The sequence below is a fragment of the Ptychodera flava genome, chromosome 9 (assembly GCF_041260155.1).
Source record: "Ptychodera flava strain L36383 chromosome 9, AS_Pfla_20210202, whole genome shotgun sequence".
NCBI lineage: Eukaryota > Metazoa > Hemichordata > Enteropneusta > Ptychoderidae > Ptychodera > Ptychodera flava.
In genome coordinates, this window is record NC_091936.1 from 15,946,211 (window position 1) to 15,973,918 (window position 27,708).

Sequence of the window (27,708 nt, forward strand, 5' to 3'; positions counted from 1 at the left end):
AATCATAGCTGCTATATAGATTCAGTGATCATAATAGCTTGATTACAAACATCTCAACGGCGAACACATCGCTCTGGCAATCAGTCAGGTTGAATATTAATAGGATACTTTTGTCGACACGTTGACGAAATATGTCTTCGTGACCAGGTTGACACTTTGCTACATCAGTACATGTGTCATAACTTAAAGTAAAGAAGCTGGAACTGATGACGAGTGTTGATGTATAACTGGAACTTATTTATTGAATACGGAACCGTGGCTAGGCCTCACGGCCCGGCCACATCAGTGAGTGACTCTGCCTGAGTCCTAGTTAGTCCTTGTTAGTTTCTGAGTTCGTTCTCGTTCCAAGTTTGTTTCTCCTCTGAGTTTGTGTGTCATTATACACTATCTTTGCTATGTCGAATACCGACGCCATAAAGAATATAATAAGACAATACTTTGATTTACCGACATTAGAAAAGATGCAAAAGTACAACTTATCACTGCATGCTACAATTCTTTTGTCTCAAACCCACGCCATGGAGTAAATTAAAATGATAATAACAGTTCCATATTATGATTGGTTGAAACACAATAGAACATGGGGGTAGTACGCAGAATACCTCCATGAGAAAAATAAGTTACTGGGTAATTCTTTTAAATGTGTAAACGAGCGAGACCATGTTGTCGATACTGTGCTGGTATTTCGTGGCGCCAGCATTGTTAGAGTCCAAACAAAGAAAAGTTGCAGCTTGATCAATCGCGTCCAAGGACGCTAATGTATTGTGAGCGTGGAATATTAATATTCTGTGCGCCAATTTGGAAGATTATGACATGGGCCAATGTGTGATTTATATACGCTTGACCCATGCCTTTAACGTGGTACTCGCCTCGGCGGTGAAAAATTTAAACTTTTGCTTTAACTTTCCACAATGTAATTTTTAACCATACCCTTACTAAATCATTAATAATATCCGGAGTCACCATGCAAAGTTTGGTACCGGAGGAACAAATTACCTAATATCTACCGATATTTGAACTTCAAAATGGCCGCCATCCCTGTGTTAACTCTATAGGGAAAAATCAAATTAGCGATTTTCGAAAAACCAAGCAGATAAATTTTTTTCTTACTCCAAGAGCTTTAAAATGAACCCCCACAAGTGGTGAATCGGAAAAGAATTGTAAAGAATTTGAGAGTCCGAATATCTGTCCCCGAGGCGCATTCTTATCCCTTAACTTTTTATCCAAAAAAATTCTAAACTTTAGGTCTCAATTCTTTTCTGTCCATGTGTACTTTTTTATTGTCATTTTGAAAATCGAATTATTGTTTTCAAGTTCAGGTACATTTATAATTTCAATCTTCCAGTAAGAATGCTAACTTCACTGACCATATTATCCTTACCTACTTCACATGCAGAATCAGTGGATATTAATTGCAGAAATAGCTGCAAGTCTTTTCGCCCGGTATTTGGATTGAGTTTTATTCGATTTCGTCCGCTCTTTCATCTCAAAGGCGTAGAGTAATGAAACGATCGCAACAATCCACTAGCTCTTAAATAATAAAGTTCTTTGTTAATCCTCGCATTTCAAAGGAAATTATTGACATCTTTCATGTTTAATGTGTCAAGCAAAGTGAAATAAGCTTTATCCTCGGTAAAGTTCAGGTCGCAGGAGGTTGTTTTTTTTATTGGTTGGGTTAATTGGACGTGCTGGTGATTGAGTTTTACTCGATGTAGTCCGCACTTTCATCGTGATCTAAAAGGCGTATCAGTGATGAAACGATTGCGACAATCCACTCGCCCTAAATCCCAAAGTACTTCTTTATTAATCCGTAAATTTCAAAGAAGATTATTGACACCTATCATGTTCAAGCAAAGTAAAATAAACTCGAGAAGTTAAGGTCGCGTGAGTTCTTTTTTGATTGGTTTGGCTAATTGGATATGCTGCTGGCCTGCGAGGCACATGTGGCAAAATACAAACATCATTTCGCAATTGGTCCTTATGGGAAAGAAATCAATATCCTATGTTGACCGTGTAATTCTAGTCGATCAAACTTTACATTCGCATGTGCGCAGCATCTGCACTTACCTCAAACTGTTTTGAATATTCACTGCACGCAGCTGCATTGCTTCACATTGGGATTAACCTATAACTTATAAGAGCTGTGTTCAAGGAAAGGCAGACAATTTTAGAAATTATGATCAAATGTTTCGGTGCACAAACTTATATTCATGTGTGATTCACTCTTCTACACAGAGTACCTCGGCACGTTGCATCTTCCACCGTAACCGGGAACGAGGACGATGCCACTAAGGACGTGCAACCACATCCGGGCAACATCGATGGGAATGGTCAACAAGACCACCAAGAGAAAAGTTTTACACAGATGTTGAATAAGTTGAACACTGACTATGACTCGAGAATAAGACCCAATGCTTCTGGTAGGCAACATCATATGATGATTTGGCACGTGGCAAATTCAATAAGGCCTATAACCAGTGAGCCTTTTCTGTAACAGTGGTAATTGTGTGCCTGTTCTGTTGAACTCAATGCAGCACTTACACCTGTGCCCTTAAATAATTTCTTAAAAGGGCCAGCGTGGATGTATCTTTGTATAAGATTAAGTACTGCATTTAACGATAGATAATCCGATAATCCAAACATCATGTACCGTTTCTCAATTAATACTTTCAGGAGCACCTGTGATCGTTCGTACCAACCTCTACATCATAAGCGGGTTCAGTACGGTCGCTGAAACCATGGTAAGGAATTCATTAACACATTAAAAACTTTCTAGAAATTGAAAGGTTAATAACATTAATAAAATTTCAAACGGCAATGGTTCAAAGCCTCTCTGTACAATACTTCAGCTCTATTTTCTTAAAATTTTGTCTGTTTCATACGGTTGATACGAATGTGCTTTCCTCCCATGCAAGAACGTTATATTATAAAATCTTAAGTGGTTTGAGTGCGCGAACTGGACACCAAACCCATTGGTTAATCTTTAGTCCTTGAGTTAAACCCAAAGCCCTTTCATAATTGCCTCGCCGTGGCATCTTTGGACAATTTGAGGAAACTTTAGGGAAAATATAAAGTATAACCGTTGGTTTGAAAAAATTCCGGTTACATATGAAAGATAAATAAGGCGAATAAAAAAGCGTAAACTGGAAATTATTATTCTCTGATATTTCTCTAGTCTGGTTCATATTTTGGCCGTGATCAGCGAGATTTTAATAAATGCGTTATTTTACAAACTGCATTTATTTGATTCCAGGACTTCAACCTCATGGCTTTCATAAGGCAGCGGTGGAACGATCCTAGATTGAAGTTCAACGGGACGAGTAACAACAGCCTGAGCGTTAACCCTAAACTGATCGACCAATTGTGGGTTCCGGACATGTTTTTCGCCAACGAAAACGACGGCAAACTTCACCAGCTGACCGTCAAGAACGAAGCCTTACGCATATATCCCGATGGAGACGTATTGTTCAGTATGAGGTTCGTGCTAAGCATAAATGGATATCGTTTGCCTTGACCACATATTATAACAAACCACACATGGCCGTGGAAATGCATTGCTAAGTTCAAGAAGCGCTAAGTAAACTTGAAATGTTGGGTAAAGATTCCGTTCAAAGTTCTAAATGACTGTGACCCTTGATGTTGTTGTTTTTTCGTATCACATTTTTAAGTCGGTAAACTGCAGTTTCATTTTCTACTCACAAAATTGCGTCGAAATGCCAAGTATTCAACTCTTGAACATGGCCTGTGTTTGTGTTAGTGTCTAACTTTATTTTGACGACTGAATGTCAGTGTTGACTATAATTCAATCATCAAAAACAACCATTGTACGCTGTGCATTTCATAGCAGAGTAATACTTTGTATTTAAACACACCTAGGGAGAAGAAAAGATTTCTGGGACAAAAATAATGAAAATATTATCAAACTTGGGTTACTGCTCCTGTAAACGAAAAGAAGTTTCTTCTTTCGGCAGTATTTTTCAAGAAAAGCGGCAAACACATTTTTTTAAAAAATCAACCTCGAACTCCACTAATCGGGTTCATTGTGAATCTATAGGATTGCAATTCGCTGTTAGAGCAGCCGTTCAGTTCTTTAAAATTATAATGTTGGTAAGGCAAAGTTGTATTTGGGCATATCATGGGTAATAATGGAACACTTATGTTCCCACAAATAATTCAAAATAACGCAGCGTTCGAGAACGTTGATTATGTCCCTTTAAGGTAGTACGCGCTTCGGAGTTGAAATCCTGGAATATTTGCCCAAACATTCCGTAAAGAAATTTTAAACCGCTTCCTATGGGAATCAAGAATAGAAATTGGAGCCACCACGCTAAATCTTGTGATAGGAAAACAAACGACCCAATGCTTACCGACACTTGAAATTCAAAATGGCGGCCATCCCTAATGTTACCTTTTTGGCGATAAAATACATTTTCGCAAAAATTAGCCGATGAAAACTTTATGTGCTACATGATCCTTAAAAAGCCTCTACAGGTGGTTGACCAAATTTAAAATAGTATCGTTGTAAAGGTTTGAGAGTCCGAATATCTGTCTCCGAGGTGCATTCCACCTTAATCATAACTAAAAGCCTTACACTGCAAGCTGCATGTTCACCGTCAAAACTATGTCAGTACTGGCGATCTCCCGCTGTGTAACACATGGCGGTAAACGTCCGAAAATAGTTTTAATGACATTTATCGCGTTTTAGTTTTGAAGGTCAAGAAGCATTTCACGGCGATCGTAGAACTCCGCTGTGGAGTATGGAACACGTCAAAATACGGCGGCGTAAACAAATCTACGGGCGGTCGATGATTGATGCCTATTATTGACCGGCGAGCCTTTCGAATGGCCACGATTACTTCATACTCCACTGCAGTCGTTTCACGCATGGCTTGACAGATTTTCGGTCGAGCTGACAAGCAGGGCGATTCAAATATGCCGTAGGCCTATATAGGTGAATGCTTGTGATGTTTCCCGTTGCGGCGAATGAAATGATTACTTTTCGAAAGCAGATTTGTGTCAAGGTCGGTGTACATGCTGCACAAATCAAATCCGTATTTTTAGAAGGCTTCTTTCCCCCTAATATCGAAAAAGGAACTTGAAAAACTCGATGCACACGCCGTCGGTTGATAGTGTCCCCCTTCAGCAGCTACGCGATGGTAAACGAGTGAAGCTAAATGTACATTGTTTTGCAATGCGATCCAATATGGCTGACGATCACTCCGAGCAAGTCAAACAGGTGGTTATATAGACACCTTTAACAGTTGATGTGAGGCCAAGAAAGTTACATCTACAGTAGAATTTGATCGAGTGTCCGTTTTTGCCTTGCAGAGATCGACAAGTCTACATGTTGCTAATCATTAGAAAAGTAAACATTTGCAACAAATTGAGTCTTTGATGTTAGATTATACAGCGCGCGCGGCGAACGTTTCCCATACACTTATGGTGTCCAATCCATGCCAAAATTACTACTTTGATTTTACAACACAACATGCCATTCCGAATTCTATTTTACAATTCAACATGCTATTTCACAACACAACATGCACTTCCAAATCCTATTTTACAACTCAACATGCTATTTCACAACACAACATGCACTTCCAAATCCTATTTTACAACTCAACATGCTCTTCCCAATTTCATTTGACAACACATCATGCACTTCCAAATCCTATTTTACAACTCAACATGCTCTTCCCAATTTCATTTGACAACACATCATGCACTTCCAAATCCTATTTTACAACTCAACATGCTATTTCACAACACATCATGCACTTCCAAATCCTATTTTACAACTCAACATGCTCTTCCCAATTTCATTTGACAACACATCATGCACTTCCAAATCCTATTTTACAACTCAACATGCTATTTCACAACACAACATGCACTTCCAATCCTATTTTACAACTCAACATGCTCTCCCGATTTCATTTGACAACACATCATGCACTTCCAAATCCTATTTCACAATTCAACATCCCATTCTAAAGCTAGCTAAGCGGAGCAGGGCAGTGTTAATGGCTATCGAACAAGATTCAAAATGGCGGACGCGAAATGGTCCCCTCGCACAGAGAGAGAAATGCGAACTTTGCACAAGTCTAAAAACGCAGCTTAGCACATTGTGTATCTAAACAAAATGAGCGTGCTCGAAAACTAGGATCGATCACGATTATAAATTAAAAATTGGCTGTTTTTGGAAAAGAAACTGCGCGCTGCAATCAGCAGTTTTGTCTATTGTGCACCGTGCGTGGGAGGCTTATCGTGAAAGACCGAGATTTACTATATGGCGCATCTGATACGGATATGGTCCCATCGCATAGAGAGATGACAGTGGGCTTTGTGTAAGTTCAAAAGCACAGCTTAGCTCATCGTGCATCTAGACAAGTTGAGCGTGCTCAAAATAGGAGATCGATCCCGATTTTGGTGAAAAAAAAACGAGTTTTCGGTGGAGAAACTGCACGTTGCAACCAGTGGTTGGTTTTGCCTATGGCGGTCAGCAGGGCTGTGGTGGGAGGCCTTCAGCCGGCAAGGGGTGGGACCATTGGGGAGTGGAAAATTTTTGAAAAAAAAATTCCCCACAAATTGCAATAAAAATAATCAGCCAAAGAAACTTGAGAAAAACAGATGACGCACTTAGGTAAAAGAAAAAAAAATCCGTCAAAAGTTACTTTCTGAAACATTTTTATTTTAGTCTGCATCAGATAGGCCTATACTATGATTCTTTGGCCAAGAGGGGGGGGGAGGGGAGATCTGAAGGGTATAATCGTGGCCATGAGTAAATGAAGTAACTTTTTTATTTCATAACTTTTTGTTCTGTTTATCATATTTTTTCTTTCACTGAAGTTTGGCATCGTAAAGTAATTCGAGATATAAGATAATGTAAAAATCATATCTGTGATATCGATTGTTAACAACTGTATTGTGGGTCTTTACACTATGATTAATTAACAAGAATTCAACAATTCAGGCAGCTTGCATCGGTACATAAAAGGGAAATATTCACCAACCATATGACAAACAATCACTTTCTTTGTATTTCACTATTCAACGAAACTGATTTCCATTGTAATGTTCTAAACTTTATTTTACAATTAAACATTACAAATCCGTATTTTTCTTTTCAAAATTTCATTTGTACACTTGTCTTGACGGTTGAATACCGTGCGTGTGAAATGCAATAGTGCAGAAGAATACGGATAGCGACTTACAGCGACCTCTATCGGTTGTTATCCACACAGTCTTTCTCGCGAAGTCCGTTCCAACAGAGCTTTGACCCTTGTCTGGCCCCATATTCGTATTTTACATCTCCGCTTGCTGAGGCTTAGTTGTCAGTTGTCATGGCTGTAATGTCGCTATCCGTATTCTTCTGCACTATTGCATTTCACACGCACGGTATTCAACCGTCAAGACAAGTGTACAAATGAAATTTTGAAAAGAAAAATACGGATTTGTGTAATGTTTAATTGTAAAATAAAGTTTAGAACATTACAATGGAAATCAGTTTCGTTGAATAGTGAAATACAAAGAAAGTGATTGTTTGTCATATGGTTGGTGAATATTTCCCATTTTATGTACCGATGCAAGCTGCCTGAATTGTTGAATTCTTGTTAATTAATCATAGTGTAAAGACCCACAATACAGTTGTTAACAATCGATATCACAGATATGATTTTTACATTATCTTATATCTCGAATTACTTTACGATGCCAAACTTCAGTGAAAGAAAAAATATGATAAACAGAACAAAAAGTTATAAAATAAAAAAGTTACTTCATTTACTGGCCACGATCATACCTTTCAGATCTCCCCTCCCCCCCCCCCCCCTTCTTGGCCAAAGAATCATAGTATATCTGATGCAGACTGAAATAAAAATGTTTCAGAAAGTAACTTTTGACGGATTTTTTTTCCTTTTACCAAAGTGCGTCATCTGTTTTTCTCAAGTTTCTTTGGCTGATTATTTTTATTGAAATTTGTGGGGAATTTTTTTTTCGAAAATTTTTCACTCCCCAATGGTCCACCCCTTGCCGGCTGAAGGCCTCCCACCACAGCCCTGCTGACCGCCATAGGCAAAACCAACCACTGTTGCAACGCGCAGTTTCTCCACCGAAAACTCGGTTTTTTTCACCCAAAATCGTGATCGATCTCCTATTTGAGCACGCTCAAATTGTCTAGATGCACGATGAGCTAAGCTGTGCTATTGAACTTACACAAAGCCTATTTTCATCTCTCTATATGCGATGGGACCATATCCGTATCAGATGCGCCATATAGTAAATCTCGGTCTTTCACGATAAGCCTCCCACGCACGGTGCACAATAGACAAAACTGCTGATTGCAGCGTGCAGTTTCTTTTCCAAAAACAGCCAATTTTTAATTTATAACGTGATCGATCCTAGTTTTCGAGCACGCTCATTTTGTTAGATACACAATGTACTAAGCTGCGTTTTTTGACTTGTTCAAAGTTCGCATTTCTCTCTCTGTGCGAGGGGACCATTCGCGTCCGCCATTTTGAATCTTGTTCGATAGCCAGTAACACTGCCCTGCTCCGCAGAGCTAGCTTTAGAATGGGATGTTGAATTGTGAAATAGGATTTGGAAGTGCATGATGTGTTGTCAAATGAAATTGGGAAGAGCATGTTGAGTTGTAAAATAGGATTTGGAAGTGCATGATGTGTTGTGAAATAGCATGTTGAGTTGTAAAATAGGATTTGGAAGTGCATGATGTGTTGTCAAATGAAATTGGGAAGAGCATGTTGAGTTGTAAAATAGGACTTGGAAGTGCATGATGTGTTGTGAAATAGCATGTTGAGTTGTAAAATAGGATTTGGAAGTGCATGATGTGTTGTCAAATGAAATTGGGAAGAGCATGTTGAGTTGTAAAATAGGATGTGGAAGTGCATGTTGTGTTGTGAAATAGCATGTTGAGTTGTAAAATAGGATTTGGAAGTGCATGTTGTGTTGTGAAATAGCATGTTGAGTTGTAAAATAGGATTTGGAAGTGCATGTTGTGTTGTGAAATAGCATGTTGAGTTGTAAAATAGGATTTGGAAGTGCATGTTGTGTTGTGAAATAGCATGTTGAGTTGTAAAATAGGATTTGGAAGTGCATGTTGTGTTGTGAAATAGCATGTTGAGTTGTAAAATAGGATTTGGAAGTGCATGTTGTGTTGTGAAATAGCATGTTGAGTTGTAAAATAGGATTTGGAAGTGCATGTTGTGTTGTGAAATAGCATGTTGAGTTGTAAAATAGGATTTGGAAGTGCATGTTGTGTTGTGAAATAGCATGTTGGATTGTAAAACAGAATCCGGAATGGCATGTTGTGTTGTAAAATCAAAGTAGTAATTTTGGCATGGATTGGACACCATAATACACTGTCTAGTCTACAATCATGGCAGTCGTTTAAGCATGCCACTCATGCACAACAAGCTTGACGCCACACTATAGCTATAGTATATCATCAAAGTTTTCTTTCAGCTAATTTTGTGTACTTTGATTTGGGAAATACAACTCAGATAAAACTCATTGGCATATTTTTCTCGAACAATCCTCAACATCAACCGGACTGACGCTGGGCGTGAATGATGTCGTCCGGGAAATTCAGTGCCAAAATACAGTGAATTATTTCAGAAACACTGGGTGTGTTATTCAATGGCGCAAAATGTACCGTGTTGATTGAATTGCACTTGCATGTGCAAAATCAACACTTTTCTTCAAGTCTATTTTGTAGCTCAGAGAAGTGTCAATTGAGAAAATTTCATTTTAAGCTGAGACAAAAGAGAAAACGGGATTAAAGTTTCATGCAGGAGTGTTTAGCATTTTCTGCTTGACAATATTCAGTGTTGTATCGTGTCAAACTTGTTGATAGAGTAGACTGCACTGGCAATGCTACAGACTGCATGCTGAAGGAACTGTTGTCGTGATTGCTGACATCGAGAGGAGAAGAAAAGTTTTTTTTAAAGAATTACTTGTTTCTTCATAATTTTCTTCCCAATTTAAAAGTAAACACCTAAAAGGAAACTGGTTATGTGCATGTAGTGCAGTGTTAAGCTTGTTGTGAGTGACATGCTGAAACGACTGCAGTGATCGTGACGAGACTCTGTATGGGAAACGTTTGCCGCGCGCTGTAATCTAACACCAACCAAAGACGAAGACTGGATTTGTTGCAAATGTTTACTTTTCTAATGATAAGCAACATGTAGACTTGTCGAGCTCTGCAAGGCAAAACGGACACTCGATCAAATTCCACTGCTAAACTACGGTGCACGTCTTTAGCCCAGTTACATTTTTCATGGGGCAAAGCTACTATACCTTTGTTCCTTGCAATACCCAGAATTGCTATAGGAATGATTATTATTATGATTGAATTACGTCACATTTTGCGCGAGGGCAAAGCGCTAAGGGTAACATGTAGCTTTTGACTGTCTTATGTGTTAAAATGTTACAGAAAAAACACTATCATACGCGGCCATTGGTACTGTTGTCTCAACCATAGACCCTAAAACATCTTTTATTTAGTCTATGTCTGGACATACAGACAAATTTATTAGCCTGTGAAGCAGACTTTGTGCTCGACGCACACACACAATTTTGTATGCACCAAGAGCTATTGGCAAGACTTCAACACGATTATTGATTCTGTATCAGTTGCTCTCTCTCTCTCTCTCTCTCTCTCTCTCTCTCTCAATATTATTGATTCCTATGCCTCACATATTTTTCAGAGTCAGCCTGACGTTAGCCTGTAACATGGATCTTCGACTCTATCCAATGGATGTACAACTGTGTCATCTAACCATGGAGAGCTGTAAGTGCGTTTCTGCTCTGCAACTTTTCTCAGCGGGCCATGTGCTCCTTGTTCTACGATGCATTAAATGACATGGCCGCATCTACCAAGCCATCAAGTGTCATTGTCATACAAGATTGTGTAATACATAAAAAATTTGAACAGCGGTTCAATCATATTTTATGCAAACGGCTGGCCGTTTGAGTTGCCGGTTTAACTTGCATTTATACAATTCACGACACAGCATGGATGACTAAGTCAAGTCTAGTCCACTTCCCATCGTGATATTTTGATTATTGCACAGTGGAAAGAAAATCAATCCTGATGCCATATTTCATTGTTATGATACACTTCTTGAACATACGCTGCTACTTGTTACGACGTGCACGTTTTTTGTATCTTTCTTTGCCGTAGATGGCTTTCGTACGCACGACCTCTTGTTCCACTGGACCGTTGAAAATGCTGTTGACATCAACGAAGAGCTGGAGATCGCAGAATTTCGATATCCATCCGTCAAGACAATACAGTTCAACAAAACCTATACGACAGGTACACTTTTACCAAAGAGAGCCCATTTTGAGTTTATGATATGAATCATTATGTAATGAGTGTGTGAATCGGCTGATGATTCCATTTCTGTAGTATTTTACCTAAAAAAGGAAAACACCAAATGAATGCACCTGTATTATAATGCTCAATTTCCAAAATAATGATATTCATTTATGCAAAGTGTATTAATGAGCATTGTTTGAATATGCAAATCAACTGATAATGAGACATGATCGATGTAGAACATTCATTGGTCTAAAATTGAGCATTATGTAAAGGAAACATTATTTAGAGTCACATGGCGTTGGTTTCAGCAAAAGTTTCACTCAAAAAAGGATTTATATGGCTCATGAAATCGCAGTAAATTTGTCGGAAAATGCAAAATTGAACAAGGTAACTCAACTCCAAAATAAAACATTTTTTTCATTCTAATACAGGTAGTTACAGCTCCCTGCGTGCCTACTTTCTGTTGCAACGTGTGTACGATTTTCATCTGATTCAGACCTATATTCCAACCATTGTCATCGTGGTCATTTCCTGGTTGTCATTCTGGTTGAATCCTGAGAGTGTGCCGGCCAGGGTTTCATTGGGTATCACCACGCTCTTGACGATAACTTCTCAAGCCGCAGGAGTGCGTGCTGGCTTGCCTAAGGTCTCATACGTTAAGGTAAAGGCAGTGATTCATTCCTGCTATGCTTTTTTTAATTTGAATCGCAACCGAGTTCGGATGTGCATGCGTTTGTCATGCGAAACAGTTTTTTTTTGTCCCACTAGGTTTTGTAGCGAATCATGCAAACACACTCACAAAAACAAAGAAAATTGCGGATTTTTTTCAAAATTTTGTCTTTCGTCAGCATTTTACGATACCATCAACGGATACGCACTGCCTTAGGTAATGAATGGCATGTATAATTACATGTATAAAACACGGTTTGTTATTACCAAAGACACAGCCTTTTTAGGCTTCTTCAGCAAGTCACAAACGAATAGTTCATTGACAGGCTTATGTGGGAGATTAGATAACTTGGACATTCCCGCAGGAATATAAAGGAAATGCAAAAGTCGCAATCTTGATGATTCTAATAACCACATGAATCCTCAACGTCTTCCTTCAGAAAGTCATAGACACATTTGCTTTTCACCTCCATGGTACATGTGTTTCTTGCTGTGTGTGACAGCTCCCTCCTTACGCGTAGGCAAATATACGGTCTTTGGGGGACACCGACCGGAAGGCATTCATTTCAGGTTGACGCTTGGAAAGTTACATCAGACATCCGAATGCATATACTTCACGTGCTGCGTTGCAATTGTTCAGCCAATAAAAACCAACTCCAGGGAAGGGGAACAGTCTGACTGGCAGATCCCGTCATACGAGGGCGTTCTATAGTCCAGCGTGATGTCATGATTACACTGCGCAAATATTTCGCGGGTGCTGTGAACGGTTTTCTCTTTGCATCGAAACCACAGGCGACCCAATAGGCTCTGAGTTTTTCACCCTGTTTTCTCTATCATTTTCTCTTCTTTCTTCATGCTCTGAATGATCGGAATAAATAAAATAAATGGTTTATATAACCTAACCTAGCCTCTGTGACTCTTTATTTATTTTACACTCCATTACAAGGACGTATATCTCTCATACACACATGCTGTAATTAATTAGTCAACACAACTAATTATGCTAATCCGTGGACTTATCAGACGTTGGTCAACATCGGAAAGATAGTGATGTTAAAGGCGCCCTTCTCAATCCCTGGTTCTGGCATTAGCAAATGTGTCAATAGCCCATTAACAGTTTGTCATTCTTTTGTTTTCCATTTAATATCTTATCAAGGAAATAATATTTATATTAGATAAATCTGATAATTGAGTGGGGGCTTTTCATGAAAAAGGGGAAGGTATGAAGATCATGGGAAACGTGTCCCGAGGACGTCCGTAAACCTAGTGGACGCTTATATATTCATGATATGCGCAAACAAACACTGCTCATTATTCAAAAATAAACGGGAAGTTAGATCGAAAGGAACGCTGGAAACGCGCATGCTTTTCGTTGCCAAGCGCCAAATTCTAACATAACTAAGCAGACATGGTCCTGCTCCATGTAACAAATGCCACCAGAAAGTATAGACCGACCAAGCAGAAAAAGATCGCCGGAGTTGCCGTTTCATGAGTTTTTCAACAAAATTATATAGATGTATGCTTCACGCCGTTTTTTCTGCGAGTGTATAGGCTATAGGCCGAGTATAATTTACAAACCGCGTCGTGATTCAAGGCACAATGGTGACACATTAGCAGGAGCACACACTGGAGAATTTTGGCCAGCACTGTGAATTTTTTAAACCAGTCACCTTCATTTCTCTGCACTCCATGTCTACCGCTAACATATCGTTATTTTCTGTCTCAAGTACGTACCAGCAATAGGCCTTGACGTTAAAGTCGGTTGTTTTCTGGTATAGGCCTACGGTAGCAACCAAGCTCATGACTAGAATGACTGTACGGCGTCAAAGAGTCGCCGGTTTTTTTTCGCATAATAAAAGAGAGTTGGTCGCTACATGGAGCTAGTTTCTAGCTCCATGGTCAGTCTGAGGAATTCATCGATTTTCAATCGTGCCTTTTGCTGTTAGCAAAATTCCCGAAAGAAGCGGCGCACGGGCTATAAAACTTCGTTTGTACTGTTAGGCTAGCTTTGGGTCCATAGCTGTGGTGTTTTCGGAACGGGATTTCTGCCTTTTACGGCTGGTTTTGACTTAAACGTCACCACCACAGCCATGGGAACGTCCATGTTCTGCCCGACAGCACGCTTGTCGCAACTTTGTTTGTCGATATTTCGAAAATTTTCCAACCAAATTGCCAACACTCATCGACAACATGGTTATTAGGGGCCTACCACTACCAGAAATCCGCTCAAAAATCACCAAACTATCGCAGTTTTTCCAGCTTTTTCCGACATGACTACTCGCAGACCGTTCTTTTCTGGCGTACAAGCGATTGACGAGGCTCAGAGCAGCCCGTCACTAAAGTCACCTGAGTGGTGACCAAGCAACATCGAAACACAAAACTGACATCACCGATGATGTCGGTCACTTTTTACCAGCACTGTGAATTTTTTAAACCAGTCACCGTCATTTCTATTCACTCGCTATTATCTCCATGTCTGCCGGTAACATATCGTTATGAAGAAATTTAGTTACACGTAATTACGTTCCATCATCAGCTGATCAGTGATAACCATACGTTGCGTACGTGTAGAACATATACGTTCGGAACGGCAAACAACACCTCTACACATACAAAATGTAGTCATAATTACGTGTAGTATTTTTTAGATTATTCTTGATGATTTCCGCGAATTTAGACAAGAAACCTTGTAAACTATCATGGAAACATCTTTGATATCATAATATTTCGTAGAGTTTGCACCAGCGCAAGAAGTACTTGCTATATGATTTCCTTACATGAACGAAATGTTGTTGTCTCATTCCACTTGTTATCTGACGCCGCCCCAAAGAGTTCTCCAAACCATATAAAAAACTGTATCAAAGAAAATCGGCTGATTTAATTCGAGGATACAAGCTAGAATATTCCTCATATAAAAATTAATGTTTCTTAAAACTTAAACGAATTTCCAATGTTTGTGAGAAAAAATACAGCAAAATTATCGAGAACGCACAGCTAAACTGAAAGGCAGACCACCGTCCGTACACCCACGGACGGCGGGCAGACAAAACCTTAGCAACACCACCCGATTGCATGGATTGAGAGAACCACGCTTAACCACACGAACTTTGACCCTAGTCAAAATCAGACTTGTCCCTGGGAAATATGTTTACAAGTTTGCCCACATATAACAACGTAAAGGTCAAAGGTTCCAACTTCCGACTTCCTGCTTTACGGACGTCCTCATGCCATGAACTGCAGGCAAGGCACTGGCAGGGTTTGCACTGTTCGCGACCATTTAAACGTTTGAAATAAGAGTAGCTGGCTCTCCTCGGCCATCGAAATACATTGGCTGCAGTAGATTTTGATAAATGGTCATGACTGGCCGCAATTTGGTAATTTCTGGACACATTTCAGGAGAGCTTCTTACCTTCCCGTTTTAGTAACCATTCCTATCTTTCGCGATGTTGACCAACCCGTAAAATCCCTGATAAGTCCACGTATTAACATAATTAGTTGTGTTGACTAATTAATTACAGCATGTGTGTATGAGAGATATACGTCCTTGTAATGGAGTGTACAATAAATAAAGAGTCACAGAGGCTAGGTTAGGTTATACAAACCATTTATTTTATTTATTCCGATCATTCAGAGCATGAAGAAAGAAGAGAAAATGATAGAGAAAACAGTGTGAAAAACTCAGAACCTATTGGGTCGCCTGTGTCGAAACGAGAACATTTGTAACTTTGAATAATTTTGTTTTAGAGAAAATATAAAATGTTTTGATTCGTCTCTCTCAACACAGGTGGAAACACACAAAGTACTAACATTGCCAACATGGTATAACACGATGACGTATGCCAGTGTTGACAAATAAATATCAGTTGTGGTTGAAATTCAGTTGCCACCGGTTACATTGTAAAACATTTACATCCTGTCTTCCCAAGTTGAACACTAGACATTTTGGTTGTGGGTCAGGTTGGTTGATGTTGTCTTGGTTGAATAGGGTTTGGTGGCTACCGTAATTTTAATGAGTAGATTGAGAGGTATCCGGGCAGATTCTTCAGATATTGCGTATCATTAGTGACAAAAGGTTACTCTCCTGCTCTTTTCTCCAACGTCGTCATTCTGATGTTAAACTATTTTTTTTCTTTTAACATTCTCACGGTATCGCTTACCAGGCCATCGATGTTTGGATGACCACGTGTTTGGTGTTTGTCTTCGCTTCCTTGGCCGAGTACGCCGTGGTGAATTACATATCCACAGAGAAGAATCGACGGAAGCAGAAACGAGAGGCAGCGGCCAAAAAGGTATTCACCTGCTTGTGACTATAACCCTTCGTATGCATTTCAAAACACTTGTAGTTAATTCACTAAATCAGTTTTGTGTTAGATTGTTACGATCCAAGCCTGCAGTTCTGTTCAAGGAAAACACACAGAGACACGACATGGGTCATACTGAGAGACAAAGAGGAAGACGTGCACGGGAACACACAGGTGTACAAAAGCACCCCGGCAATGTTAACATCATTATTTTCGCACCTCCATATTCTGAGGACAGAGGAGTCGACATATTTTTGGTATTGAAAGGTAAAGAAGTCTTCAACTCTGGAAAACATTATGGCGTACACTGACGCCCTGCAAAGGTTCTGCCTTTCTATTTCCTCATACTTTCCTTTCCTATACCATCACTGTACATGAATTCATTTCAATCATAATCTCTGACATGTGCAAAATAAAAGGAGACGTTTTCGTGGATTCTGTCACAACACAATGTGATTGAACTAAACGGGTTAGTTGAGGAGGTGGCGAAACAAGAAGCGAATGTGTGATTTTTAAAAAAAAAGTGTGGGCGACATTACATCTCTCCGAATGTCAACTATCTGTCATTGGTTACTTACAGATGCTGGCAGGTGATTCAAGCAAAGATAACACGATGGAACTAGACGCCCTGAACGGAGACCGGAGACAACACAGTAAATTTGAAAGAAATCCTCAGGAAGACATTGACGAACGAGACTACCGCATTGCAACCTTGATCGCTGACAATGTAAACCCTAGAAAAGTTGACAAAGTGTCTAGGGTTGTGTTCCCCGTGTTGTTTCTGCTTTTTAATATTCTCTATTGGCCACTTTGCCTTGTGAGTTATAACGACGACAACTTCAATGACAAAAGTTGAGAAGACATGTTGATACCTCATCAAAGGGCGTGGCGCATGCGTTGTTCATGTGACAGGAAACCAGGCTTAGAAATGTAGAGGTGAAGAATTTTGCATGTCGGAATCTCAAGAGAAATTAGATAACATGAACGTGTTACAGAAACGGATACCTTGTTCGATAAGTCGCCTGTCCGGGGGAAGCCAGAGAGATCTCCATGCTGCGATTTTGAAAATGACAATTCATTCTATAACTGCATTTACAGAAAAAAATGAAACAGGGTTATCTGATTAGGTATTGGCCTTTTCCAAGATGCATTAACTTGTATCAAAACTAGGTGATGAATATATTGCACGTTATTTCTGGTGTGTTTTGATTCGTTTCTTGTCGCATATTGCGGCACTTTTTGTGCATTCAAGACGGAGACTTTACAAGTGCCCAGCATGTTTTGATCAATTTTGAAACCACTAGATAAGATAAAGTTTTCACCGTTTGGTTTTAATGATAATCGGATTTTTCTGTTATTTTCCCCATGGTGTTAACATGGAGAACTGCTACCATTTTAATTATAACCAGTAATTTTGTGGTAATTCTGTTGCTCAAAAAACGTATGCGTTGAACTATGAACTTTATGCTTCATTGAGCAAGAGGAAAGGGAATAGTTTCCGTGTGCACAGTGTGTAAAAAAGTTAAACACCCTTATTTTCGAGGGTATGTACACTCCCTTAATTTACATAAGGTCATAGGTCACAGTCTCTTGTTGTGGCAACGAGGCTGTACATAGTACAGACAGAATCTCACGCAAAAGGTGAGATTATTTACATTTACATTTCGATGGTTCTCTTCTCCTGATATTTTAACTTCTCGCCATTTTCTCTCTTCTGCTGTTGAAATTTTACGTGCCACCTTTTATTTGAAAGGAAAAAAATGCGTTATATCTACATCAGCCGGCAATTACTGGTGGCACGTACAATATTAACATTTTACTGGGGGACTTTACAAGTGCCCAGCATGTTTTGATCAATTTTGAAACCACGCAATCGGTTTAAATTTCATTGCATTTGCATGTATTTATCAAGCTTCGGGTAAAAAAGGAAATCATCGACAGTTACATCATGTAATAGCAGAAACAACATGTTACATTAAATTTACCACCTGCATCATGATGACACTAATAATTGATAATGTTTAACAGTGCACTTGGGAAATAATCTACAATTACAATTGACAATCTTCAACATTTGACTGATTATCTTCACTAAAACAAACAATATTCTCTTCTGTTTATTTTAATCATTGCGCATTTCGTTTTATTCTTGCTTCTCATGTAGCAAATAAATGAGATTGTTATACATATTTGCGTTCAAAATATGATTTATGTTAATTATAGTATACTCTGTGTTACATATATAAGCATCATAAATGCACCATAAGTTGCGAAAGTCACGTGGCATCTTAAAAAAGAGGATAAAACATGGTTTATTAGACTCTTGCGCATCTTTTCTGGGTCCGTTGATCTTGACTGCTGCGGACGCCACCTGAGTTCAGTGCGCATCTTTTCTGCGCTGGTAGCCTTCTGGTAGAAAAGTTCGCTGACGCGTACGATCCCAGGACATACGCACCAGCTAACACGTAACTCCAGTTGAATTGGACGTCATTAGAAATTATTCCAAAACAATTTATAGTATCGGAAAATGGAGCCGTTCACAGATGCTGCCCTCTGCTCGTGACTACTTTCTGCTGCGACCACGATTTTTACGCATAACACGATTGGAACTAATTTGGGATAATTGGATTTTCATATTTTGCAAATTTCTCAAAAGTGTTAGGTGCCACATAGCTGAATGTTGCAATATAGAAAATTACTCATAAAAAGAAGTGTGTAATATAAAAAGAAAAGCAGATGAGATTACATTTGTAGATTAAATCGACATTACTTCACCATCCAATTATCCAAAATTAGTTTCAATCGTGTTGCATATAATACTAGGTTCGGACACAGAAGTTTTTGTTCGGTGTAATAAAATTGATAACACATTATTGCTCGGGTAAGATCGTGATTTGTTACCTGTTCTCGGGCTGGTAAGATTGATGATACCCTCGCCCGGCTCCAGCATCATCGATATCACCGTCATGAACACCATCCTTAGCGAGCTACAAATCATGATCTTACCCTTGCTATCGTTCGTTACAGATATGCGGTATTCACATCGCTATACCTGACACTCTTCATAAAAAAAATACGAAATCTTCATTTTTGAAATATTTTGCCAATTAGTTTACCATGCGAGCGGTAGTCCTGTGAGATCATATTCACCATGAACTTGTCGAGCTGTAATAGCATGCCGAGAAAGGAGAGGAGATATCACGCTGGTCCTCAAAGAGTTCCGTCATCCGAGTTTGATGTGGCTTTGTGGTCGCTGTTGGTATCCTAGCGACGCGAACTTGATGGTTAACGCACAATCATGGAAACTCCGGAGGCGGTATGTGACGTTTGCCCTCACCTGGTTTATGCCTTCTTTTTTAAAGCAAAAATATTGTGACTACTTGTGCTGTTCCCTCAACTGAAAATAAATATGAGTTTCAAAAGCATCATTAATTCTGATACAACTCCCATTTAAGCATGTAAAGTGCAACAGTTTATTCTGTAAATGTTGCTCGAATCGAAATCGTGTGGAACATGAGTCGATTCGGCTCCTGATTTTTTTCTCTAGTCTGGCGTATGTCGAATACAAAGGAAAGGGTAACTCTGAATTATAATAAAAAGAGCAGATCATATCCATCAAATGACAAAGGGGTAATAAACTTTACGATATACTAACGAAAGCTGGCGGGCGCCTTATTTGCATTGGCGTCATCACCGGAATCGAAAGACGTCTGACTGGTTTTATAGCCTACCAACTCTGATATTAAAAGGAAGCTAATGGTGTTCGTATCCTTTAGCTGAAACATGTCACTTTATACGTGAAATTCCCATAAAACTTCAATTTTCTACAGTATCTGTAGAGGAAAAGTTCATTTTGGCGTCGCGCGATGAGTTGATAGAAATACCTAAAAATCATGCATTAATGTTGACTCTGGAAAGTTGAAAATTTCATAGCTTTCTGCGTAAAAATGGTTACACCGTATGGTGAAAATTCTGGCCAGTGATGACAACTGGTGAAATTATACTGACGTTAAAATTCAGCAGCGTTAACGAAAAAACAAGGCATGGACTTGCTTCTTTGTAAGTAAGCACTGAGAGTCGAACACGATTGTAAGTACCTTAAGGGTATGTGTAATCGGCCTGCGGTCAAAGAACGCCGGTGGCCATCGCCTTTCCTATGGGAAAGACGATTGCCAAGGACACCTGGTCAGTTGACATCGATTCAGAGAAACCAAACGTTTGGGTGGGCCTAGTAAGCTACATTGAAGTTGCTGTATATTTCGTAGCTTCGATGTCTAACCCGTTGACGAACGCAGTTGCAAAGTGTTTTTGGCCGTTGGTGGCGTTGTATATTGTAGCCCCACCTCGATGAATGGCCGAACGTTAACCATCCCACAGGTGCGTCGTAACTTCTACTTGCCGGTTTTGATAGCCTTCGCACATAACGTCAATGTACACTTGTTTAGGGCAAGGACAAACTCCGGGGTATTTAAAAGGCTTTAATACCGGACAGTCCTGCAAATGGTGACGTTGGTACGTCTTGGGGCCTATGGAGTGCTGCCGTTTGGCGCAATATTGGGAACAATTTCAAGCATATCGAATCCATTGCTCTGAGCATGGATGTACCTCCATGGATTGAGATACAAGTTACACCCCTTGCGAGAAAACACGTCGCCTCTTGAAACGATTTCGTAACTGAGGTAACGTTATAAATGAATTCAAGCTTGAGTTTAATCCACTTTGTTTACGCTATGAAAATGGAAATCATTTTCGTGATGAAAAGTGATAAGCCAGGTTGAAGTTCCACCATCTTATATTGTTTTTACTCAGTTAACTTCTGCTCTATGTTAAAGCCTCTATTTGCCTGGTACCACTGGCAGTCCAACCACACGTAAACATTGACCTCTGAATATTGAATGGCTAGAGCGACCTCAGAATCTCCCCATGTTCACCCCACTGATGTTGATCTGTGTCGAAGCCCGGATACGGTTTCGCTACACAGTAACTGGCGAGCTCTGTGGTCGACACTCATCAACATTTAAACCGTTGAGGGCACATCCGTGTAAGGCAGAGGATAGTTTAGAGCTCAGAAAAAAATAGGATCTCTTGCTTGGTTAGGAAGATAAACGTTTGTACAAGAACCAAAATAGCAAAGCAATCCCGATGTCAGAAACTGATGATCTTCTACACCCATCACTGTAACAGTAAATATTTTACAGTACCATAGCTTCCTGTTTGAACTACACAATTTTGAACTTCAGAAAGTTATTTGTTTTTATGGAATTGAACTCGTCCTTCACTCCTATGTATTGAACTGAAATTCTATTTATCTTCACAAATGAATACCCTTTACTGTATTCATAAATAAAATAAAAAAACTGGCTATCTTATCGCTGAACACTCAAGGCTTGTAAGATTTGAAGGTCATGAATGGTCCTTGAACTTCTCATACAATTACAGCAATTCATCTTTTTTTTCACTTCTCTTTGTCAGATATGATAATTTTGTATCAGTTCATGTGGATTGCTTTTATAGAAATTCAACCCATCTGTTTATTGTTTTTATTATCTACAGTTACGTTAATATTCCTTTTCATACTGATGGTAGAAGTGTCCACTATCTGGGTTTCATTTTATGATTAAAATGAATTCAGATATCAAAAATAAGTACAAGTCACTGGCAAGGGGTGACAACGGAGTGGCGAATGGTGGCTTTGAGAGATGAAGACGTTGATTTCATGTGATATATATTTGACTCTTTCGAAAGAAGTTGGTTCAGACGGTTTTACTGTGTATTTCGTCATATCTCAATTTCAAGCCTCTATCTTCACATTTCATTTTGTCCCATTAATTTTACGTGTCCGTTACGATTTTAACGCCTCCAGAGGGCGCGGTGTGACTTCGCTTGCGTATGCGACCTTTCTGACGAACATTGATACCATGATATGAATTTTTTTACACATTATGAAGCCTTGCAGTAAAAATATTTTCATTAGGAACTGAGTCATTAATAAGTATGGTTAATTTATTCCATCATGCATGAATACATGGTACGGCCCAATAATCTCAGTCACTCGATTTATGCAATAAAACACAGCAGATTTTCCAAAACTTTATTCTTTAAATTTTGTTAAGTTAAGACATAATACATGGGTCCAAAGACTTTGAGCGAGATTATGCTAAGTCGTGTAGAAAGACTATTTTAGATTACCGAATTCTGAAGGCTTATGGAACAACGCCCTCAGTGTCAAGTGAATCAATTGAAATAGTTAAAAATTGTCCCGGTGATGTTAAATTGTATCAGGAAGGTACGGTAAAAGTCAGAGGGAAACCGTGATATGAAAAATACACATGTAACAATAATAGGTGTACTCACGCCAGGGAATGCGTCCCTTTAATGAAAATTATAACTAGAGTTATTATCCCACAAAATAAACACTATCACCTTATTATCGTGTGCCAGCGAAAGATAGAGGTAAGGGTATTGGTAACAGGTCAACTTGACCCCGCGTCAACTCGACCCCGGTCAACTCGACCCCGTACCCAAGACAACTCGACCCCGAACCCAAGACAACTCGACCCCGAACCAAAGTCAACTGGACCTGATATATAACTTGCCCTATCTGACAGTTTAAGTATTTACCTGGCACTGGTCAGTTTCACTTGAAGTTGACGTTTTGGACGTGATGCCGGAACGTGATGTGAACGCGAATCAAAAACCAAAGCGTTCGTTGTACACACTTATGCAAATCTATTTGTGTTCCATTGTTTTCATGCCCACGCGTCGTTGCGTCTGTGCATGGACGTACTTCTACCTCTATGGCCTACATTGACACCTTAATTGCGCTATCTTTTTCGGCAATTTTTTAGCATAGATTACAATTAAACAATCGCTTTCAATCGCGTGGGATAGAGTACGTACATTAATGAAGATTCGTACATACAGAGAGACGGAATAACTCTCAAAATAGGTGGAAAATAATCGCACATGATACGGAGTTAGTGTTGCTCAAGGTTCGGGGTCGAGTTGACTTGGGTACGGGGTCGAGTTGACCGGGGTCGAGTTGACTCGGGGTCGAGTTGACTGGGGTCGAGTCGGTTTGGGGTCGAGTTGTCCAGAAAGTAAGGGTATTGTTCTGCAGTATAGGCAAATGCTGAAAACAGCTCAGTGAGTTCGTAGATATAAGCAAACATCTGGTACAGTCTGCGGTGACAGACATTTTATTGTCATGTTTTTGTATTTCTATATGTTGGTATTAGAAATATTGCGTAACTCGTTCACACATTTAATAATCTACCCAGTGACTGATTTTAATCATGGAGGTCTGTGTGCTACCTTCATGTTCTTTATTATTACGCAACCACTACATTATCGTCGTAAATTATTCATGAAGAGGGTCCAAAACAAAGAATTGTAGCATATCCCACAGGGTCAAGTGTCAAATGCTGCGGTTAATTCAAATTCGCGCAATTGTTACCTTTGCGGCTTCCGTATCTACAACGTCACGTCATATAAATAGCTAATTATTGTGATTATTTGACATGACATTACTTCATCATCATCATCATCATCATCATCATCATCATTTCTATTTCTGGTACCGCTCGTCATGACCGTTACCGTAAGACCTGAGCGTGCAGACTCGGTCACGATGTCTGGTGCAATAAAGGTGTAATTTAGCCCTACACCGATTGTTTCGCGTGTTCGTCACGACAGTTCCAGCTCTCATGTGAATTACTGACCATTACACGAGTACTTGTAAAAGTTCTACACTTCGTACAGATACAGTCATTCAACGATCTGTAATCCACTCTAATCCACATAGCTCTTTCTAAGGTGATTTCGCCATCAAAATGGCAATGGTTATAATTTAAATAAACCAATAAACATATCTCCTTCTATGCATAACAGGAGTAGACTGCAGTTTTTAAATTACAAAAAAGACGTCTTCTTTCTTGCTGTCTCTCAGAAATCGTACGGAAGGCAACTCCTACACTTAGCAAACACTTTCAAAGAGAACTATAACAATTGGTTAATGATTGTTTTAATATCAAGTTTCCGTTGCGGAAGTTGACATTTTCCCTGTGTGACGAGAATGTGATTGGAATAATTCCATGCCCAAATGGACTGTGACGGAATGTCTCACTTGCATTAGCGAATTTCTATTGGGCTCAGTGTGAAGCAGAAATATTTCAACGAGTATGAAACATTCAATCTCAGCCCATTTGTGTGTAGCGTTGTTTTTCTAACGTACCGTCCATACTTGCAAAAAATTGCAGTTGCAGTATTTTTGTAGAATAAACCAGGGTCGTCATGAATTTCTTTAATTAACATTCCCCTTCGAAAAAATACAGTCAACAAGTCTTCAACATCAATTGTTGTGCGAAATATTGTTACTACACTGATAATTTTTTTTCTTCTCCGCATGCTATATCTCTGACACGAAGCATCACGTAAACAGTACTTTCAGATGCATAATTCAGAATAACTACATTACATTGTACATTGGCATATTTTCATGTATTTGTTACCACCCGGGAGAAGACAAAACTTGTGTCTCACTCTGATGTATCGTCTACCTGCGCTGTAGTTCTGGGTTTTTTTCTTGTGTGCGACCAACCATTCGTCAAATAATACGCACACTATAGGGTGCGGAGATGGCAAATGAGCATTCGTCAAACGAAAATACATTTCACACGAAAAATATCTAGAGAGTGACATAGTCCTGTGAGTGTCATAACAAATCGATCCCACAATAGCACTAGTGTCCTCACACACTGCAGCGTAGCATGGCAGGGATGTCATGAGAAGAGACAGTGTCTGGTGTCCGAGAAATTCTTACACACATGTCTGTCTGTCTGTCGTTCGTTTGTATTCATTACTTGTCCTTTCCAAAACGTTCAGCCTATTATTCCATACATGGCGTCATGGCAAAACGATGTTGCCATGATACACTCTCGGATCTCTCAAGTTTTAAACTTTTGAAACTGGCGACAATGATGCTGTAGGGTAGTTCAGGCACTTCTTGACAGCGCCACCGGAAATCTATTAAACGCGAGATAAACTACTCAAACGAGAGTTCAGGCTTTTCTTTCGGCGGGTTCGTCACAGCTAGTAACAACTTTTGCTGTTTTAGATTCTGCACTGACGTTACTAAGGCGACGGAAATCAAGCTCACCGATATCAATATCACAGCGAGTACGTCTTTGAGGGCCGCGGCGTAGCCGAGCACGCAGATCTGTACGGCGTAGGCGACCACAAGCTGAGCGTTCGTCAATAATACCACCTTGGCGGCGCTCTCCAGCTGTAACCCGCGGAAGAAGGACCATCCTGAAACTATGATCAGAAGTGACTCGGCGATCATGATGAGATACATCGGCCTGGTCCAGTGCCATGACGGGCTCTCCAGCCAGCACATCAAGATAAAGCTGAAGAGAAAACCAAAGAGACCTCGGTAGAATAACAAAACAGCGGCGTTTACTCGACTCTTCAACGCACGCGCCAGGATCGACGATAGGGAGAAGGAAACGGCTGAAAGTGCGGCCAGAGTCAGACCAACGACGCGATTTGAATAAGCCGCGTCGTCTTCGACCAGTTCGTCTACTGTCGGGTCCTCCGAAAATATTAGCGACGGCACGGTTAATATTAGTATTCCGGTTACATTCAGTACGTAGCAGAAAGCATCGAACAGCGTCCAGGGTTCGGATAAAAAGATCCCGGCCACCAAAGCTGTCAGTATCGGTTTCACTACACCAATAACCGCCGATGTGTTCTGCAGAGAAATCAGCACCAGAGACGCCGGGAAGGCGATGGACGCCAAGCAGAGAAACAGCGCAGAACTGATGGTTAGTACAAAGCATTTCGGGCTGTCTCCCATCACGTCCAACCGGCAACCGACGAGACATAGACACAGTACCACCATAATAGTTACGTTCTCGATGAACAACACTTGCAGGTAAGGTATCCCCTGTTCCGTGGCGTAGGCGATCAGAAATCCGGCTGCAGCGAAAGTTGTCCCGCGCAAGAGTGACAGAAAAACGCCGAAGACAGATTTCCTCAGGAGTTCGAAATATTCTCGGCTTCTCTCGAAACAACTTCGCTTCTGTTGCGTGAACAAGTCCGTCAGATCCACAGCAACAGGCGACGGCGGGGTGCTTTCGTCATCGTCTGTCGCGTTGAGGAGAATGTAGCCTACTTCCGTTTGCTTCAGTTTGATCGTGTCTCGAAAAGATTTCTTGAAATCCCCTCTTTTTGCCGACATTTTCAGGAAGTTGACACGCTCTTCGAGTGACCCACCTACGTAGTCGTCTGGTTACTGAAGTCTGAAAATGTCACGTGATGGAGAGATCGGTACGCTATTAATGAACTGTTGCCCAACGATGCTGGTAGACGGTTCACGGCATAATCACGGGTGTTATCATACATGTGATACACCAATCAACGATATATATGGGTGAGCGCGAAAACATGAGGGTAATTATCGTATGCAAATAAAGCAAAATCGGTCATCAATACAAAATTGTATCGTCGTCAGTAAAAACAAAACGCTGGAACCAGGGTTAGCCTTTCAGTGAAGTATGGCGTACCCGCACTGCTGGCATTCCAGAGAGGAGATGGGGGGGGGGGGGAAGGGGCTTCTGGCTTCGCAATTTATTCAAAGAATTATTGTCCTAATTCACCGTAAAGTGTCGAAAAGAATCTATGGAGAGTAAGTCGTATGTTACTAAATTAAACATAAACCAATACATTTAAATATGCCTATAAAATATTATCCAAAATCACAGACCACAAAGGTCGTTGACGGTGTTCTAACGAACCAGATTACACAACACAATCGTGTGACCAACAATGATAAATGTGAGTTCAAAATATTTGATGTTTGTTATGTCACTTGCAGATGTCGCTACAGCAGGGCGGAATTGCGGCTTTTGGGGTAAATGAGCAGCAACAGGTGTCAAAACGCCCCCTATCGATCGTATGGAGAAAGCTTTTACCTGATTACACCACTGCAGCACGATACTTTTTCATACCAGGCCGTTGCACGTGGTCGCTGATTGCAAAACAATAGTTTCAGCTATTGTAGTAATATTCACTTAATGCAAGCATCTCATGTTCCCAACGTAAGAATCGAGGCTCGTATTTTAACAAGTAACAATTTTGAAGATCGGGGACAATGCATTTCATAGTCACTTGAACGTGAACCTCTTTCAGCCAGCAAAAGAGCTCACAAATCATTTATTTGTGTACTACAGGCATTCTCACCGATATTATTGAATTAGGACCCTGTTCCATTTTTGATACATGAAATACCGACCTAGGAGCCAACCTTGGCTCAAATATTTGTAGTGGCATTATAGCGCGCACGAATAACTTACTCTGTAGGTAAGAGCGGCCAATTTCCATATATTTTTGCATAAA

At 40.0% G+C, this 27,708-nt stretch overlaps 2 protein-coding genes across 2 annotated transcripts in view; one reads left to right on the top strand and one right to left on the bottom strand.

Moving 5' to 3' along the window:
• The window catches only part of LOC139140156 (glycine receptor subunit alphaZ1-like), a 37,938-nt gene extending 19,222 nt beyond the window's left edge, over positions 1–18,716 (top strand). The window contains exons 2-9 of the mRNA XM_070709213.1: positions 2,236–2,420; positions 2,674–2,741; positions 3,254–3,477; positions 10,725–10,807; positions 11,201–11,335; positions 11,773–12,002; positions 16,171–16,299; positions 16,892–18,716. Coding sequence (XP_070565314.1) covers positions 2,236–2,420; positions 2,674–2,741; positions 3,254–3,477; positions 10,725–10,807; positions 11,201–11,335; positions 11,773–12,002; positions 16,171–16,299; positions 16,892–17,167 — 1,330 coding nt within the window. The 3' untranslated portion in view covers positions 17,168–18,716. The remainder of the gene's footprint in view (positions 1–2,235; positions 2,421–2,673; positions 2,742–3,253; positions 3,478–10,724; positions 10,808–11,200; positions 11,336–11,772; positions 12,003–16,170; positions 16,300–16,891) is intronic.
• Positions 18,717–25,354: 6,638 nt separating this feature from the next.
• Positions 25,355–26,551, bottom strand: LOC139141181 (solute carrier family 35 member G1-like). Its single transcript, XM_070710805.1, has one exon. The coding sequence runs from the start codon at positions 26,549–26,551 to the stop codon at positions 25,355–25,357; it is 1,197 nt and encodes a 398-aa protein (XP_070566906.1).
• Between the last annotated feature and the right edge of the window lie 1,157 nt (positions 26,552–27,708).